Below are 21,388 nucleotides of genomic sequence, written 5' to 3' on the forward strand. Positions count from 1 at the left end.
TGTTGGTGAAATCCCATTAGTCTTTGCAGCTAAGAGCATGGGCTACAGTTTTGGACTTATTAATTCTAATATACTGAACATCATTCCTATGTTCTTCAATTTTGTTTAACAAATCTTCTTTAGGATTCACCAATCTATGATGAATCACAGGAGGACTAGATATTAGTTATGTTATTATTGTTATTTGGTTTTTAGGAGCATTAGCAACTAAGGCCATATTGCTCTGGGGATATGCGGTGGTCATTCCCGACCTATCCGCATCCTCCGTATTTGGTGGGCACGGGCTCAAATGCCAATCTAATCAAGAATTGTGTGCTATGCACTGCTGCTCCTGCCCACCTGGCTATGGAGGTGCCCCCAGATATTAGACTGGACCTCTGATGGCTGTTGGTTGTCTCTCAGAGATTCTGTTTTAAAGACTGGGTGCATGCTAGACAGAGGATACAATGAAAGCAGTGAACTTCTCGGGGATGCACAAATCATTTTGTTGTACTAAAATTTTGTTCTGATTAATATTGCTGAAAATTGCTCTAAAATAATCAAATAATAAATTGGTTCTATACTTTTTCTAAATATATATATATATAAAATATATATATAAATAGTAATTTATGCTTTATTTTACTTACATAGCAACTTTACAATCTTCATTTTATTTATTTATTAATAAATAAATAAAATGAATAAAAAAATAAACTAGAAAATTAAAAACATTTTTTGTTCAAATAGTGTCATTTTGAAAGAATATTTTATTTCCAAAAAATATCACACATTCAGAAATATGGCGCAGTTGCTACAATTGATTGTTACTTTTTACATATTAATGCAAAAATTGTTTTTAATGTTTAATTCCCCCCCCCCCCCACACACACACACACATTAATATGAAACTTAACATAAGTACAATCAAAAATATGTGTGTACATAAAAAAAAAGCAAAATTATTCAGAAAGATGGAAAATATTGTGAAGGATGTCATGATAAATTCTTTTGCTGCATCTTTTAATTAATTATTTTTTTTTTATTCTTTCATAATAGTATTTACAATATGGGACACATGGTGCTGTTCATAATTTTCTTATAAAGTTTAGTTTTGCTGTAAGTCAGTGCAATTTAGGCATAGGTGGATTTTGAAGATTATACTGAATTTTTTCTAACTTCTAATTATTAAATTTTTCTAACTTCTAACTACTGAATTTTTCTACCTTCATTATAGTGAATATTTTCTAAAAATTATTTGATTCAAATAAGACTTACAAAGCACTGTTAATAAGAGAGTTGGCTGAGACCTAGAAATATTTTATTATGGTGGTTTCATTAAAACAGTATTTGTTGTTATTAGATTTTACTATGTTATGCCTTTCCTGCTCATACTATGATAGTGCTGCAAGCTGGACTGTATGGAATAATGAAACAACCTTGTTTCTCTCTCTCTCCTTTGATTTGATGGTGTTGATTTCCTGTTGGAGGCCTGCAGTTAGTTACATACTATTATGGCTTTGAGAGTGTACAATCTGATGCCTCCTACCTTAGGAATAGCATTTATTATTCTGTTATTTTAACTCCTGCATTAAAATAAAATCAAAACTTTTAATAATTTGGTGCAACATGTCCACACTTTTTGTTACCTATTTAATTGCAAGTTTTTTTCCACACACTGCTTGGCTGCTCATTTAAATTCAATGTTTTATTATTTATTGCTTTCAGCTGCTAATTCAGGCCTGCCTACCATCTGATAAGAGAACAAAAAGTCTCTAAAGAGGCTGTAATGGCAATATCTCAATTTTTAAGTAAGATGATTTGTCTCTTTGGTGAGCCAATTTGAATTAAAAATGAAATTATTAATTTCAGGTGACCTTATATATAAAAGTTGTTCCAAAGTGAGCTTAAGCACTATTTCTTCAAAAAGGCCTCTAAGGTTGGGAGAGTACATATCCAGAATTTAAAACAAATACACCAACCGTTTAATTATAATGGTTTAATACTAGAAACTAAAATGTACCAAACGATACTACACTGTAAAATGGTATATGCAAAAGACTTATTTACAAAATAAATATACGATGAAACTTTAATATACAATAAAATATAAATAAATAAAATATTTAAAATACAATAAAGATAAAGATAAAAGCGATAAAACAGCGATGTTTTATCGCTTTTATCTTTATTGTATTTTAAATATTTTATTTATTTATATTTTATTGTATATTAAAGTTTCATCGTATATTTATTTTGTAAATCAGTCTTTTGCATATATCATTTTACAGTGTAGTATCGTTTGGTACATTTTAGTTTCTAGTATTAAACCATTATAATTAAACGGTTGGTGTATTTGTTTTAAATTCTGCTTAAGCACTATTGCTGTCAGTAGAGAGAATAATGCTCTCCAAGACATGATCACTAACTGATAAAAAATAGAACACAGAATAGTATTTATTATCATATTATTTCAACTCCTGCATTGAAATAAAACCCTGAACATTTGCTAATTAATTAGCCTCAACCTGTCAGATTGCACATTCATTTCATAACATTAGTTAGTGCATGGGTCTTTCTTTTTCTCTTCGGTAAACAACTCTATTTAAAGCACTGTGAAAACAAAAATGAGAATAGGAGTATGTAATAGGCTAACCGGCTAATGAAAAACTATATAAACAAACAGAGTGAGCCAACAAATCAGAATGTTTTATCATGTGGGGGGTAGATTTTAACTTTATGGATAATAGTTGGAACTTGTGGGTTGGTTGCCCATTCAGCAGTAGAACATTTCCAGATTCACTGAATGATCTGAATATCATCATTAACTATTCGTGGATTTAAGTATCATCAAATAAAAGAACCACTAGGTAGCAGTGATAATGGAATTTATAGAAGTGGGATTTATTTAAATATAATTACTGACAAGGATAAAGGGAAGGGACTTTGTTTTCACATCGAAAATTATAATGATCTTGGACAGTATAAATTGTTTTTAATGAGACCAAGTGATGTTGTTAACCTAGTGATAACCAAGCACATGACAAATTCCTCTCCACAATAACTATTGCACATTATTTGTTGTTTCAAGCTTACTGGCTGAAAGTTCCTAAATATTGACCATATTTTATTTGAGCAGTTTTGGAAGTGAACAATTATTGTTTACTTGAAATTATATATGTAAAAAACCTGTTCAGTCCAGAGCAATTGTTTTTGTTGCTATTTTTGCCTTCCACTTCATTTTGCTAATTTTGGTTTCATCATAATGTAAACAAATTTATTTCTTACCAATTGGTTGATACATCTAATACAGATATTCTTTGTTTTAAAATTCTTGTTTTACTTTGTCATAACCTAGAGCAGAGGAGTTTACAATTAATTATTTTGACAATCTTAACCGTATTTATGAATAACATGGGCTTGAACCACAGTCTGTTTCTTTTCTATTATCATATTATTTCAACTCCTGCGTTGAAATAAAACTCTGAACTTTTACTAATTAATTAACCTCCTGTTCAAACATGTGTACATTAATTAAGTGATGCACATGTTTGAATTATTATACAAAGTGTGTTTTTGCCTTGATTATAATTAATTATTATACAAAATGTGTGGTTTTTTTTATTATTCTTGTTAGTTGTTATATCTGTTTTTATGACTCCTGCATTGACATAAAACCCTGAACTTTTACTAATTAATTAGCCTTAACCTGCTCAAGGGGCTTAGAGATGAACAGGCATTCTGTGTGTTATCAGACACTCAGTCTAAAACACTGATGGATCCAATATCTTTCTATCTCAGAAGATTTAGGAGAAGTCCTGTTGGCCTGCCTCCCTAAAATTCACTCATGCACACCTTCTCGATGGTAAGCACTGTTACATCACTTAGGTGGTAACGAACGTGTAGAGTGGTTCTCTTCAAGATGACTGGTCAGCGCAAAGAGGAGAAGACCAAACCCTCCAGCACATGACAGCACAATGAAACAAATGGCCCTCAGTCCCCAGCGGCTTTCACTCCCCCTCTTACGGCAGCAAGAGGATCAGAGTGGAAGCAGAGAGTGCTAAGAATCTCTGGGTACGACCAGGCTGCCATGCACGGAAACTGAACTTGGCCTGTTACAACATAAGATCACTCATCGGTGAAGACAGTGTATTACAGCTGGAAAAGGAATTAGAAAATGTGAATTGGAATATCATCAGTTTGGCTGGAAGAAGAAGAAGAAGAAATGAATCACTTATAAGTTTATCAAGTGAAAATCTGCTGTACACCAATGGAAACAATGAAAGGAGTGAAGATGGAGTTGGCTTTCTGGTCCATAAAGATATAAAAAACAACATTTTGGAATTCAAAAGTACACCACCAAGGGTGTCAAAACTACTACTCAGGATTTCTAAGAGGTACAAGCTAAAGGTTATAATGATTTATGCACCAACATCAAGCCATGATGATGAAGAGGTTGAAGAAATGTACACCGAAATTGAGAGTCTTCTAGATGAGCAGAAAACCCTTTCATTATGGAGCACTATCATTATGGAGGACTTCAATGCTAAGGTTGGAAAGAGACAAAACATCACAGAAAGGGGAACTATAGGAAATTTTGGAATGGTGAAAGAAATGAAAGAGGTGAAAGACTTGTGGAATTTTCAGAATCTCAAGGATTGTCAGTAATGAACACTTTTTTCAAGAAAAGGGTGAACATGGAAGAGCCCAAATGGATTAACAACTAATGAAATCGACTTCATCCTCACTAACAGAAGATATATTGTGAATGATGTCACCATCCTGAATAAGGTAAATGTTGGAAGTGATCACAGAATGGTAAGATGTACACTTGATATAGGTGCCTCCGTAGCCAAGTGGGAAGGAGCTTCTTGATTAGACCGGGGTTCGAGCCCGTCACCACCAAATACGGAGGATGCGGAAGGTCAGGGAATGACCACTGCATATCCCGGAGCAATATGGCCTTAGTTGCTAATGCTCCTAAAAACCAAATAACAAACAAACAAACACTTGATATAGATATAGGAAAGGAAAGGAAAAAAACTGACTTGCGTAAATGATACAAAGGTTTTTGAGATAACAGAAGAGGAGAAAAAGCAGTATGTACTGAAACTTAAGAACAAGTTTGAGCTTCTGCAGATGGCTCAGGACCAAGATATCGATGAGGAATATTACAGCTTTCTGAAAGTGATAAAGCCCAAGAAACTTATAGGTAAAAAGAAATCCAACAAAGAAAAAATTAGTCAGGAAACACTTTTCATGATGAACCGAAGACGACAAATGAAGAGCAAAATAAACACTGAAAAGGAGAAAATTGAGTATACTGAGTTATGGAGCAACAGTGCGTAGCACACGCTTCTTTATTAGACCGGAGTTCGATCCCATCACCACCAAATATGGATGATGTGGAAAGGTCAGGGAATGACCATCGCATATCCCCGGAGCAATATGGCCTTAGTTGCTAATGCTCCTAAAAAAAAAAAAAAAACAAAACAACAACATACTGAGTTATGCAAAGCCATTAGAAAGAGATTCAGAGAGGACATAAGAAGATTTAACACAAGAAAAGTAGAACAAGCATCAAGGGAAAACAAAGGACTTAAATCAGCAGCCATGAGCAGTAATACAGAAAGACAAATGATATTGAAACTGAAGAATAGCGATGGTTTACTTATAAATAGCAGAGAAGGCATAATTCAAATAGTAGAAGCCTACTATAGAGAATTTATACAAGGAGTGAGGGAATGATGCCAGCAGTGGGGAGATGGATCACAAATTAGTAACACATACGGCATACCCGATATCCTTCCTGATGTGGTAGAACATGCGTTGAAGAAAATGAAGGATCCGAAAGCCTAGGGGAAAGATGAAGTTACTGTAGAGTTCTTAAAATTGAGAGGAAGAGATGTGGCACAAAAACTGGCAAGACTCTTCACAAAATGCATTTGAAAAGGTTTGATGCCCAAGGAGTGAAATAATGCAACCATAGTTTTGCTGCATAAGAAAGGAGATAAATTGGAAATTATAGACCAATTAGCTTGTTATCCCACATCTACAAGTTGTTCACAAGGGTCATTACTAACAGATTAGAAAGAATACTTGATGAGAATCAACTGAAAGAGCAAGCTGGCTTTAGGACATTCTCAACTATGGATCACCTTCACTATATCACAGCTAATGGAGAAAGCAAATGAATATAAAACACCATTATGCCTGGCATTTGTGGATTATGAAAAGGCATTTGACTCCATACAGCATAAGGCAATGTTTCGGTCACTGGAAAGATAAGGCATAGATAAACCATATACAGTCAGTCCTCGTATAGCACGATAGTTGCATTCCTAGAAACCCTCGTGCAATGCAAAATCGTGCAATATAAACAACAGGCCCTATGGGAAAAATGGGGTTAGGTGCCGACCACCCAAGATTGAACACACATTTGTAACCAAAACATTACCAAACACAATAAATAATCGTAATAAAATACTTGATTACGATCGTAATAAAATATTTTATAAAATACTTACGTATTTTAATACGACTATTACTTAATAAAATATTGCTAATGCTTTTGCTTCTATCGTAAGCAAACTTGTTTTTTGTTTGATTTTCTATCCAAACAGATGACAGGCGTTCCATCTCTTCCAATTCTTTGTGTCTTAATCTAATGAATTTTAATTACACTTTGAGTTGTTCCTGCTATGAAAGTTGTTTTTATTTTCTCTGCATTCTTTCTAATTCTTGGCGTTGCCTCATTTAGGTCTGTAGCACGTGCAATATCATATTGTCTTTCATTTCGCTCAAAGCGTTTCATAATTTCATATTTGTTCTCTATCGACAGAAGCGGACTGGCCATTAGCCTTACCGGGGAAACCCCGGTGGGCCGGAGGCCGGTGTGATTTTGGCCATAAACCATAGTATGAGGCCACTATAAATTTTCCCGGGTAAGAATTTTTGACTCAGTCCGCCTCTGTTTATCGATATTGCTTTTCTTTTTCTCTCTGAATCTGCAGTATCTTCACCAGGATGCTTCCTTTTCACACCTTTTAAGTATTTTATTCATTTTTAGGGAATAAAGCACAATTACAAAATGAGGAGGCACACTTGATACACATAAACAAAGCTGCGCGTGCATGTAGCAACTGAATAAACAACACCGTAAAGGCTGAGATACACTATTAACACCTCACATTTTACTAAAGCACATTTCTAGAGGTTACTACCATAAAACAATAAAAACAATTTCCAGTTGCGTTTCTGCTAGTGGAATCTGTTATAAACTGGTAGCAAACTCGATCTAATTGCATTTGCGATTATACCGATAGCTGGAATTGTGTTGGTTTTTACGTTATTATGGTGAAATGTGTTTCCCCTTCACCGATATAAAAAACATAAATACATTTTCAGAATCTTCTCTTCATTCCTATCGTGTTGCGTTCGGTTGGGGTGATTCTGCGTTTGACTGCCATTTCTTGTAAACACAAAGGCGAATCGTGCATAAGCGAATTCGGTTCGTGTTATATAAGATATCGTTTCCCTATTTATAAATCGTGTATGATCGAATTCGTGTAGTGTAAACACGTGTTATACGAGGACTGACTGTATTATGATTTTGAAGAAAATATATGAGAATGCTACCTCCTTTATTAGACTAGACAAAGACAGTAGCAAATTTAAAATTGAGAAAGGAGTTCGACAAGGAGACACAATATCTCCAAAGTTGTGTACTGCTGCCCTTGAGGAAGCTTTCAGAAGATTAGACTGGTCACAGAAGGGAGTCAATGTGAATGGAGAGAACCTAAACCATTTACGATTTGCAGATGACACTGTGGTCATAAGCCATGATCCCAAAGAATTAGAGGAAATCTTAATCAGTTATGCAGAGTTAGTAAGGATTTTGGACTAAAGATGAATATGGCTAAAACAAAAGTAATGATGAACAAGTATGCCATAGAAAGGGATATAATGATTGAAGGAGCAGTAATTGAAAAGGTGGAGTCATATAATGATAAATGGCTGAAAGTCAAGAGAAGAATAAATTTTGGATGGATAGCATTCAGGAAATATAGTCACATACTGAGGAGCAATATCCCAATTTGTCTGAAATGTAAAATAATGAACCAATGTATACTACCCACCACGATTTACGGAAGTGAAACTTGGGCACTCACCAAAAGAATTGAAGAGAAGCTGAGAACAACACAGTGAAGAATGAAACGAATTATATTGGGAATCAGACCATTAGATAAGAAGAGAAACACATGGATTAGGCAGCAAACTCAAATAAAAAACATTCTTATCAAAACTAAAGAACTAAAATGGTCTTGGGCAGGACACATAGCTCAAAGACATGATGACGGATGGACTAAGAGAATAACAGAATGGTACCCAAGAGGAGCTAGAAGAAAACCTGGAAGACATGGCAGAGATAGACAGGTGAAATTCATGAGTTTGTGGGTAGTAAATGGATGGCCATTGCACAAAACAGAAGAAACTGGAAAGTTGCAGGAGAGGCCTTCATCCTGTAATGGATTGATAATGGCTGATGATGATGATCCTGTTCAAACATGTGGTCATTAATTAATTAATTCAAACATTAGCATTAATAGTGGCATATGATGAAATAAAGCAAGCTTATACAGCATCAACAAAAAAAAAATCTCATTTCACCTATCCATTTGTTCTAAACGTTTGTCCATTTCTTCTTGAATTTATTTAATCGATCAACTTCTACAACATATGAATCCAGTAATCAACCACCCACTGGATAAAGGCAAATTTCCACACATCTATTCTGCAACTGTTCATCGTCAATTTGAATTTGTGACTCCTCACGCATCTGAGCAAGAAGAAGAATCTTGTTTGAACATTGAGCTTGTTCAAACCATTCAAAGCCTTATACAGCTCAATCAGATCATCTTGCAGGTGCCTAGTCCCCAGATCTTCAATTTACAAAACTTAAGCCTTTCTTGATAAGAGCACCCCTTTGTTCCCCTCACCAATTTCGTTGCTTCTCTCTGTACTGTTCCAGCAGATCTAAAACCTTCCTGAAATGAGGCCGCCAGACCTGTATGCATATAAGGTAATGGGATAATCACCTCCTTATCCCTGCTAGTAAAGTTCCTTTATATCATTGACAAGACCCTATGAGCTGCTCTCACAGTCCCTCTGCACTGCTCTGAAAACTTCATATATAATTGCCCAATTATCCCAAAGTCTTTTTCATTCTCCACTACCCTGAACACAGTACCACACAGTTAGTACATTACTTTGGAGTTACTGCTGCCCACATGCAGTACTTTGTATTTGTCAATGTTAAACTTCAGTTGCCACTTCTCAGCCCACCTGCCCAACTTTTTTAGATCCTGTTGCAAACTCTGCAAACCTTTGTATCATCCATCTGCAAACTTGGACATTAAACTTGATATACCTTCATCAGTATCTTTCTGTGTAAATATAGAGAGCAACAATGGGCCCAACAACAAACCCTGGGGGATTCACTAATAACATTAGTCCATGAAGAGCAGTGTCTATTGGTTACCACTCCCTGTCTTTATCCACTCAATTATCCTTTTATTCATAGCAGCAACTTGCCCTTAATGCCATACTCCTCAAATTTGTATAGCATTCTTTCTTGTGCAACAGTATCAAAAGTTTTCCTGAAATCCAAGTATATGATATCAAAATTATTTTTTGCATCTAGTTCCTTTGTGACCACATCATAGTATCTAATCAGATTGATCAGACAAAATTTCCCCTTAACAAACCCATAATGTGTCTGAAACATAATGGTAGCTCTGTCTAGACAATTCTATATTACTTTTTACCAATGACTCCATTATTTTCCCTGGAACAAAAGTAAAACTAAGAGGTCTGTAATTACTCATGTCACCCTGTGACCACCCTTTGTGAATCTCCAGTCCATAGGGACTTTCCCTGAATCAAAAGATGTTCTCATAATAAATATGGCTAAGGTTTTGCTTATTTCCTTCGCTGCCTTCTTTAATATAATTGGATAGATCTCGTCCACTCCAGTTACCTTTTTTATGTTTAACTTTGACAATTTCTTTTTCCACTTTCCTCTCATTTATTACAAAATCAATTAGCTCTCAGTCAGAGTTTGATAAGTTTCCCAGCATCACCTTCCCTAATTCCTCATGTGTGAATGTAGAATCATCAACAGTTGAACCATCAATATCAAGTGGACCAATCTGATTCATCCCCTTCCTTCTAGAGTTTACATAAGTAAAGAAGTCGTTGCTGTTTTTCTTTGCATCCTTTGTGAAAGGTTTCTTGTAATCTGCCTTTGCTTGTCTAATGTCCTTTGTGACTTGTTACAGACTATATTACACCTACCATAGGCTTCTGTGTTGCCTGATAATTTATGTGTTCCATGCATTTTTCTTCTCTGCCATGCATCTTATTAGTTCATCTGACATCCATTTAGGCCTATACCTTGAATAGTATTTCTTAGTTGGTATGAAAAGCCTAGTACCTTGCAAGATTAATTCCTTGAATGCTTCACATATAGAATTTCAGTTGGTTCCACTGTATAGAATTTAAAAATTGTCTGAGCACACTATAGTCATGTTTACGAAAACTGAAGCCCTCCCTTTATGGCACTTAATGGCACTTGCATTTTTAAGTAAATCTCCTATCAATACACTGTCATAAATGTCACCTAGCAGTTCTTTTATCTGTAGATTGTTAATGCATGAATGAATCACTGCTGATAATTAGATCAAGAGCATTACTCTCTTTGTTGCCTCTCTGACCTGCTGCTGTAGAAAAAAACCATCCAATAAACCACAAGAGTTTTGCTAGTGTGTGAGTGAACAACCCACCTGTTCCCACCCACATATAACACAGTTTGTTGATAGTGTATGTCAGTGGTCGGCAACCAGTGGTCAACGGACCACTTGTTGCCAACCACTGGTCAACGGACCACTTGTTGCCAACCACTGGTCAACGGACCACTTGTTGCCAACCACTGAGGTGGTCCGTGAGAGAATTTTGGTGGTCCGCAGAGTAATCTGAATATATTTGCAATTTTTGTGCTTATTATGTTTCATTATATTCTGATTCTACTTTTTGCAATTTTTGGCTTATTACATTGCATGTTTATAAAAGGCCCAGTACAATATCTGGTAATAGCGATGGTTTTATTGTAAAAAAATATAGAAAGCTATTTCTATTTCTTATCGATGGCCTAGTCTGGGCACAGTGCAGTTTGCAGTTCTTAGGTAAGTGACCACTGATATTTTTATTTTAACTGTGCACAGTGTGATATTTAATGGCATCAAAGAGCTTGAGTTTGATAACTATCTTATTTCTTGTTTGGTTTTAGATTCAAATAACTCCAATGAGTGAGAAAAAACAAGCAAGCATTTTGCGCTTCTTAGGTAATACATCACGTTGTCATGAGTTGATTAATGAATCAGAGCCTCCGCAGTACCCACAAGGCATCATCAGGAAGGACATTAGAACTGGAGGTGGAGAGAAGAAAAAGTTCAAAGGTTATAATGATTTATGCACCAATATCGAGCCATGATGATGAAGAAGTTGAACAAATGTACACCGAAATCGAGTCTTCTAGATGAGCAGAAAACCCTCTACACTATATTATGGGGGACTTCAATGCTAAGGTTGGAAAAAGACAAAACGGCGCAGAAAGGGGAACTATAGGAAGTTTTGGAATTGGTGAAAGAAATAAAAGAGGCAAAAGACTTGTGGAATTTGCAGAATCTCAAGGATTGTCAGTATTGAACACTTTTTTCAAGAAAAGGGTGAACAGAAAGTGGACATGGAAGAGTCCAAATGGATTAACAACTAATGAAATCGACTTCATCCTCACTAACAGAAGATATATTGTGAATGATGTTACCGTCCTGAATAAGGTAATAATTGGAAGTGATCACAGAATGGTAAGATGTACACTTGATACTTGATATAGATGTAGGAAAGGAAAGGAAAAAACTGACTCGAGTAAATAATACAAAGGTCTTTGAGATAACAGAAGAGGAGAAAAAGCAGTATGTACTGGAACTTAAGAACAAGTTTCAGTTTCTGCAGACTGAAAACCCTTAGCCATAATTATGAGAGCATCCTTGGACTCAGGGGAGGTTCCCACGGACTGGAGATGTGCAAATGGTCTGGAGATGTGCAGATGTCCCAAATTACAAAGGGGGATCGAAGGGTGACACGAGTAATTACAGACCAGTTAGTTTAACTTCTGTTCCAGGTAAAATAATGGAGTCACTGGTTAAAGATGCATTGCAGGATCATCTAGACAAGACTGCAGCAATAATTCAGGCACAGCATGGGTTTGTTAAGGGAAAGTCTTGTCTGACAAATTTGATTGGATATTATGATGTGGTTACAAAGGAACTGGATGGAAAAAATAATTTTGATATCATATATTTGGATTTCAGGAAAGCTTTTAACACTGTTCTGCATGGAAGACTATTGTACAAATTGGAGCAGAATGGTATTAAGGGTAAGTTGCTACAATGGATAAAAGGATGGTTAAGTGGGAGAAGACAGAGGGTGGTAATCAATGGGTGCTGCTCTTCATGGACTAATGTTATTAGTGGAGTCCCACAGGGTTCGGTGTTGGGTCCACTGTTGTTTTGTATATTTATCAATGATATTGATGAAGGTATATATCAGGCTTAGTGTCGAAGTTTGCAGATGATACAAAGGTTGGCAGGGTTGTTAATGACAATAATGGCAGTGTGCTACTGCAACAGGATCTAGATAATTTGGGCTGATGGGCTAAGAAGTGGCAACTGAAGTTTAACCTTGACGAATGCAAAGTACTGCATATGGATAGAAGTAACCAGAGAGAAAAGTACCAACTGTGCGGTACTATACTTAAGGTGGTAGAAAATGAAAAAGACCTGGGAGTAATTGTGTAGTCAGATATGAAGTTTTCTGAGCAATGTAGACAGGCTGCCAGGGCAGGTCATGGGGTTTTGTCAATGATATATAGGAATTTTGCTAGCAGGGAAAAGGAGGTGATTGTCCCTCTGTATAAGGCATTGGTCAGGCCATGACTTGAGTACTGCATACATGTCACGAGGCCTCATTTTAGGAAGGATATAGATTTGCTTGAGTGTGTACAGAGAAGGGAAACAAGATTGGTGAGGGGAATGAATGGATCCTCTTACCAAGAGAGGCTTAAGTTCTGCAAATTGCAGTGGCTGGAGACTAGGCACCTGTGCGGTGATCTGATTGAGGTGTATAAGGCCTTGAATGAGTTGAGCACACTGAATTCTGATGGGATCCTTCCACTTGTTCAGATTACAAAACTAAGGGGGCATGAATTCCAATTAACAAATGACAGATGTAGAATAGATGTGTGGAAATTTGCCTTTAGCCAGTGGGTGGTTAATTGCTGGAACAAACTTCCATCTGTCGTGGAAATTCATAGGTTGAATAAATTTAAGGAGGAATTTGACAGGCATTTAGAGGGAATGGTGTGTTTTTTTTTTTTTTTTTGGCTGATGCTGCATAAGCTCATACACTTGCTTTCTTGCATCACATGCCACTACTACTGCTCAGGACCAAGATATCAACGAGGAATATTACAACTTTCTGAAAGTGATAAAGCCCAAGAAACCTATAGGGAAAAAGAAATCCAAAGAAAAAAAATTAGTCAAGAAATACTTGTTATGATGAAACGAAGGCAAAAAATGAAGAGCAAGATAAACACTGACAGGGAAAAAATTGAGTATACTGAGTTATGCAAAGCCATTAGAAAGAGACTCAGAGAGGACATAAGAAGATTTAACACAAGAAAAGTAGAACAAGCATCAAGGGAAAACAAAGGATTTAAATCAGCAGCCATGAGCAGTAATACAGAAAGACAAATGATACTGAAACTGAAGAATAGCGACGTTCTACTTATAAACAGCAGAGAAGGCATAATTCAAATAGCAGAAGACTACTATAGAGAATTATACAAGGAGCGAAGGAATGATGCCAGCAGTGGGGAAGATGGATCGCAAATTAGCAACACATACGACATACCCGATATCCTTCCTGATGAGGTAGAACATGCATTGAAGAAAATGAAGAATCAGAAAGCCCCGGGGAAAGATGAAGTTACTGTAGAGTTGTTAAAATTGGGAGGAAGAGACATAACACAAAAACTGGCAAGGCTCTTCACAAAGTGCGTCAGAAAAGGTGTGACACCTAAGCAGTGGAATAATGCAATCATAGTTTTGCTGCATAAGAAAGGATATAAATCAGAAATTGGAAATTATAGACCAATTAGCTTGCCTACCCACATCTACAGGGGTCATTACTAACAGATTAGAAAGAATACTTGATGAGAATCAACCGAAAGAGCAAGCTGGCTTTAGGACAGGATTCTCAACCATGGATCACCTTCACATAATATCACAGCTAATGGAGAAAGCAAATGAATATAAAATACCATTATGACTGGCATTTGTGGATTATGAAAAGGCATTTGACTCCATACAGCATAAGGCAATGTTTCGGGCACTGGAAAGACAAGGCATAGATACCCCACATATTATGATTTTGAAGAAAATATATGAGAATGCTACCTCCTTTATTAGACTTGACAAAGACAGTAGGAAATTTAAAATCGAGACACAATATCTCCGAAGCTGTTTACTGCTGCCCTTGAGGAAGCTGTCAGAAGATCGACTCCTTTCTGCAACCAGTCTAATGTGAACGGAGAGTAACTAAACCATTTACGATTTGCAGATGACATTGTGGTCATAAGCCACGATCCTAAAGAATTAGAAAAAAGTCTTAATCAGTTATGCACAGTTAGTAAGGATTTTGGACTGAAGATGAATATGGCTAAAACAAAAGTAAAGATGAACAAGTATGCCACAGAAAGGGAAATAATGATTGAAGGAGCAGTAATTGAAAAGGTGGAGTCATATACTTATCTGTGACAAGTTATTAGCTGTAATAATGATAAATGGTGGAAGTCAAGAGAAGAATAAATTTTGGATGGATAGCATTCAGGAAATATAGTCACATACTGAAGAGCAATATCCCAGTTTGTCTGAAACGTAAAATAATGAACCAATGTATACTCCCCACCATGACTTATGGAAGTGAAACTTGGGCACTCACCAAAAGAATGGAAGAGAAGATGAGAACTACATGGCGAAGAATGGAACGAATTATTTTGGGAATCAGACTGATAGATAAGAAGAGAAACACATGGATTAGGCAGCAAACTCAAGTAAAGGACATTCTTATCAAAACTAAAGTGGTCTTGGGCAAGACACATAGCTCAAAGATATGACGACAAATGGAATAAGAAAATAACAGAATGGTACCCAAGAGGAGCTAGAAGAAAACCTGGAAGACAACGGCAGAGAGGGATAGATGAAATTCGTGAGGTTGTGTGTAGTAAATGAATGGCCATTGCACAAAACAGAAGGAACTGGAAAGTTGCTGGAGAGGCCTTCATCCTGCAGTGGATTGAAAATGGCTGATGATGATGATGTGAAGAAATTGGCTCTCAACATACTCATGTTCTTCTTCCCGCTGAGGTGAGATGGCTGTCAAGGGGCAAAGTACTAATCTGATTGTTCGACCTGCGCCACGAAGTCAAGTTACTCTTCCAGCAGCAAAATAATTCAATTCCATGATCTCTTGTCCGACAATGATTGGCAAGCCAAGCTTGCATACCTGGCAGATATTTTTTCTCTGTTAAATAAGCTGAACATGTCCTTGCAAGGAAAGTTTATGGACATGTTCACACTGCGGGGCAAAATGGATGCATTTCAAAGGAAGATATTGCTGTGGCAAACGTGGTTGGCTGAAGAAGATCTGCAAATGTTCCCAAATTTTGATGATTATATGAAACAGGAGGATGTCAACCGACAGGTAATAACTGTTGTTTGATTGCACTTACAGTCACTCACTGACTCTTTTAGTCGTTATTACCCAAAGGAAGAGGACCCCAGACACGGAAATACGTGGATAATAGATCCATTTTCGGTGAAAATCGAGCATAGTATTTTGAACATGAAATAAAAAAAGAAAGACTAATCGATCTCTCATCCAACGACATTCTCAAAGGTAAATTCCACTCGTCCCTAACAAGATCTCATTTTTGGCTTTCCGCAAAAAGTGAGTACCGAGTGCTGAGTGAAAAGGCCATCAAAATTTTAATTCCATTCGCAACTACATATATGTGTGAAAAGACATTTTCATCAGTTATGGCAATTAAAAACAAGTACCACTGTCGGCTAGAAATATAAACGACTCTCCTTGTTGCAGTAACGTCATTGGAGCCAAGAATCCAACGACTTATTTCAAACAAGCAGCAACAAATGTCACACTGATTATTTTGCTATAATTAATCCTTTATACACCTCCATGTCGAGGTGCATTCGATATTTGATAATTGTTTCTGTTAATTCTTTTTTTAATAAAATGAAATTTAATTTTTTTTTTTTGCATTTTTTATAATGAATATATCTACATTTATTTATTATACTTTTTTTATCATTATAAGGCCATTATATTATTAATTATATTAACATTAATGATATCCATTTTTTTGCAAATAACTTGGAGTGCAAAAACAAGTGTAAGTACCATTTCATATTTAGAATGTTACTTTTATGGAAAAAATCATGGTAGTGGTCCGCGGGATTCAGAATTTTGAGTTTAGTGGTCTATGAGGTCCAAAAGGTTAGCGACCGCCGATCTATGTGACATGTACAATAAAAAGAATTAATAATTGCTGGATTTTTATTGGTCTGATTGTAATTACATTTGGGAAGGACTGACAAATCATTCTAGAAGAGGTAAATATAAAATTTCTTGAAAATCCATCCACTGAGAGTTCATTTATTATATGCTCACAGACAGTAAAGTAATAATTTCCAGGTTTAAATTAATCCAATACAAATAAAATTTGGGATGGCTGAACAAGTCTGTCTGAGAGAGCTAAATATAAAATTGTGAAAATCCATCCACTGTGAGTCATGTTATTACATGCAGATGGACAGAAAAAGAAGTAATAATTATTGGATATTTGTTGACCTGATTTTAATGAAATTTGGGATGGTGCAACAAATTTTCTAATTGAGTCAAATACAAAATTCTGTAAAAATTCATCAATCCATCAGGATTTGAGTTTTTACAGTTATATTCAGACAGATGGGTGGATGCGGTGAAGACAATTGGTAATCTCTGCTGATTCACCAAAATATAAACTGAAAATTTAAATGGATTTTATTACATATTTTCTAACCATGTTTGCAGCACACAATATTTTCATTGTTTTCTTTTAAAGTGTGTTTTGTGTTTTGTTTCTAAATAATTGTAAGTGATATTGTGTTATCATATAAAGTATAACAGTTGTACCCATTCACCCTTCTCTTTTCCAATATTTGCATTTATTTAAAAAACTTCATTATTATTATGGTCTTGTGCATTTTTCTTATTCACATTGTTTTTACACCCATGTAACCTTTAACATCTTGTATTTATATTTACAGTTTATGTTTTATATATTTTTTAATACCTCATTTAAATAATTTAAGCTTATATACTGTTCCCAGCTTTAAAATCATATCCTGTTGATATACTTTTAGATTTGCTGATCTCATCAATTCTTTTTTTTCTTACCAAAGAATTAATATGATAAAGTACTTTTTTTTAGAACTATTAAAAATTGCAGTATATCAGTTATGTAATATGCTGAAATTTGGATATTCTTAGTGTAAAATTATCATTGGAAAAATAAAAAATAATCACTTTACTATATTTATATTATAATAATTGCAATTGTTTTTAAAAAATCTTATATTTTTATAGGTTGGCTTATTTGCTAGTGGCCTTTCCAGCTTTGCTGGGAAAGGTGGGCCTGATAAGGAAGAAAATGAATCTCCAACTTCTGGAATGGAACTCACTCTTATGGATGTTAAGTTACGTCCTTATACATTCTTCACCAGCACAAAAGAATTAATGGGCCACGTGTGGTCTGGAACTGCTAGTGAACCTACATCTGTTTTACAGGTGAAAAATTGCGTATTTTGTTAGTAGAATATTTGAGTAGCTCTAATAAATATTTTTAATTTTAAATCATTTGTATATTCTTGTTATTACAAACATTACCTTTACTGATCTTTGGATAAATTTAATAGAAAAGTCTGGTGAAATCCAAACAGTTTCTCTTGACCTTTTTAAGGTCTTTGATCATGTTTGACATAAAGGCATCTAAGCAAGCCTTGACGTTGCCACAGACATTCTCTCAGATATGCTAGACAAGCTGTACTTAGTATTAGTAACGGCCGCATGGTGCAAGAAAGCCTATGGCTTATGCTGCACCAGCCAAAAAAAAAAAAAAAAAAAAAATCCGAACAAAACAATGATAAAAACAAAAAAAAATAAAATAAATAACTAAATAATAATAATTAATAAAAAAAAAAAAAAAGGAAATTAAACCTATCATCCTATGCGCTTCCCTTACCCGAAAGTACTATCCAGATGACCTTTGAATTTCCCCAAACTGTCGGCCTCTACCACCCATGAAGGCAACTTATTCCAGTAATTTATAACTCGCTGGCTTAAATAAAACTTCCTGCAGTCCAATCTAAACATTTCCCCCCCGTAACTTGAATTTATGTCCCCTAGTTCTAGCATCATTTATAATCTTGAAAATTTCGTCCTCATTCATTTTATTGATGCCTCTCAGAGCCTTAAACACCTCAATCAAATCTCCTCTAAGGTGTCTAGTTTCCAAACTCTGCAACCCACATATTCGAAGTCTTTGTTCATAAGGACGCCCTTTTGCCAATCTCACCAGGCGAGTTACCTGTCTTTGCACCCTTTCAAGAAGCTCGATGTCTTTCTTTAGGTGCGGTCTCCATACTTGAACACAGTATTCCAAGTGTGGTCTAACAGAAGTCTTATATAATGGGATTATCACATCCCTATCTCTACTTGCAAAAGTTCGATAGATCATCGATAGGACACCATGGGCCTTCCTTACAACCTGTTTACAATGCTCAGAGAATTTCATGTCTGACCGTATCGTAACACCCAAGTCCCTTTCCTGCAGTACTGGGTTTAGTTTAACTCCACCAAGTGAATAAGTTTTTTTGGGATTACTGTTTCCCAGGTCTAATACCTTACACTTTGTTGGATTAAAGATAGCTGCCATTTTTCTGACCATTCCTGAAGTCTATCTAGGTCTTTCTGAAGAAGCTCAGCTTGACAGTGATCATTAACTACTCTACCAATTTTAACATCATCTGCAAATTTAGACATCACGCCCTCTATCCCTTCATCAATGTCGGTTATGAAAATTAAAAACAACAGTGGTCCTAATACTGATCCTTGGGGAACTCCACTTCTTACATCAACCCAATCTGAGGAATAGCCATTTATCACAACCCTCTGCCTCCTGCCCTGAAGCCATCCTTCTATCCATCTAAGGATTTTCCCAGTGATTCCAACCTGTTCCAGCTTATAAAGCAACCGCTCATGTGGGACTGAGTCAAAAGCTTTGCTGAAATCTAAATAAACAATGTCGAAATTATTCCCTAAATCCAGCTCGTGAGTGACCCTTTCGAAATAGCGAACCAGATTTGTTAAACATGATTTTCCCTTTACAGAACCATGCTGAGTATCCTTGAGAATTTAAATTCAATCCAAATGATCCTGAATTCCACCCTTGATCATTGCCTCCATGATTTTCCCTACTACTAAAGTCAGACGGACAGGTCGATAATTTCCAACTTCACTTTTAGAGCCACCCTTATGTATGGGAGAAAAATTTGCACTTTTCCAATCCAAGGGAATCTCCCCAGAGTCTAGTGATGCTTGCATAATTAGCCTCAATGGTTCAATGCACTCACTTGCTGCCTCCCTTAAGATTATAGGGTATATTCCATCAACTCGAGGAGCCTTACTGGTCTGTAGGCTTGAAAGTTTTTTCATTAAATAATCTTGCAAAATTTCAATATCAGTAATTAATGGGCCATGTGTGGTCTGGAACTGCTAGTGAACCTACATCTGTTTTACAGGTGACAAATTGCTTATTTTGTTAGTAGAATATTTGAGTAGCTCTAATAAATATTTTTAATTTTAAATCATTTGTATATTCTTGTTATTACAAACATTACCTTTGCTGATCTTTGGATAAATTTAATAGAAAAGTTTGGTGAAATCCAATCAGTTTCTCTTGACCTTTTTAAGGTCTTTGATCATGTTTGACATAAAGGCATCTAAGCAAGCCTTAACGTTGCCACAGACATTCTCTCAGATATGCCAGACAAGCTGTACTTGCTACCTGGGAGTCTAAAACGCTGATGGAACTGATATTCAGGTGACCCTCAAGTCAAGTGGACCAATTTCGGCAAAATCTGGACGGTCTGTAACAGCCAAATCCTCTACCTGCACCTTCATGATAGTGGGACTGTTAGTAATCCTGGGTATAACCTCCATGCACAAGTACATGGTGGGTGACGACCACCCAGGTGTGAACCAACGTAAGCAGGGGTCAAGGTGTGGCTCACACACCACATGGAGGAATGCCACCCCTCTATGTTACGAGGCAGTACTTGGTGGTAGATGACTCAGCAACCGGTGCAATACCACCACTTTGCTTGTTGGAGGTGACTAAACATGTGGTGGAACCCATGTTTAGTCTCCAGAGCTAAGTTCCGGTCAACCCTTCCCATCTCTTCCATCATGCAGTATGACTGATGACTTTTGAGGTTACGATGTACATTATGGCGAGATTCAATCTTCCTTACATTTCGAGGATCCCGCTCTAAAATGGGGTTCGTAGGCCGGCCACTAGTTAGTACACCAGACCGAATCTATTGGTAACTCTTTAGGAGGCTTCCAGATCAGCTAGTGTATAAACTTGCTACCTCTATTCTTCCAGATAGTGGGAGGGAGTCCGAGTAGTGTGTATGTGGGGGCCTTGTCGAGGCCACGTTATGTCAAGGATCTGGGTATATTCTTACCATGTGTATGCCTTATACAAAAATTTCATTACTTCATACAGCATGTCCTCCCCCCCACACTTTTTCTTACCATGAATTGCCAAACTAATAGAGTAAGCTTATCTGCAAAAAGATCTAACCTCCCAAACACTTCCTAGTTCATTTCACAAATTGGTCTCAGTTCTAATCTGAATTATGTCCATTTCCACTTGTAGTCTGCCAAACCCCATGTACTTTTTCCGACAGAATCTTAGTTATTGGTTGATTCAGCTACTGGTCATCTCAGATGCCCAAATTATTTGTTGTACGATTCCTTTCACCTCAAAGGTGGTACTTGTGCATATGCCCGTTCTGATATTCCCTGTCAAAGACTTGGCAATTTGGAATCTCCTCTCTTTGATTTTCTCTGGCTTAAAATCTCTTTACCTTATTGTGTCAGATTC

The 21,388-nt window shown here is 36.2% G+C and overlaps 1 protein-coding gene across 1 annotated transcript in view; it reads left to right on the forward strand.

Annotated features, from left to right (window-relative positions):
• Nucleotides 1-21,388, forward strand: part of LOC150081854 (microsomal triglyceride transfer protein large subunit-like) — a 318,164-nt gene that overhangs the window by 223,199 nt on the left and 73,577 nt on the right. The window contains exon 15 of the mRNA XM_090380346.1: nt 17,806-18,006. Coding sequence (XP_090236472.1) covers nt 17,806-18,006 — 201 coding nt within the window. The remainder of the gene's footprint in view (nt 1-17,805; nt 18,007-21,388) is intronic.

The sequence above is a fragment of the Mastigoproctus giganteus genome, chromosome 8 (assembly GCF_048544385.1).
Source record: "Mastigoproctus giganteus isolate SK-2022 chromosome 8, ASM4854438v1, whole genome shotgun sequence".
Lineage (NCBI taxonomy): Eukaryota > Metazoa > Arthropoda > Arachnida > Uropygi > Thelyphonidae > Mastigoproctus > Mastigoproctus giganteus.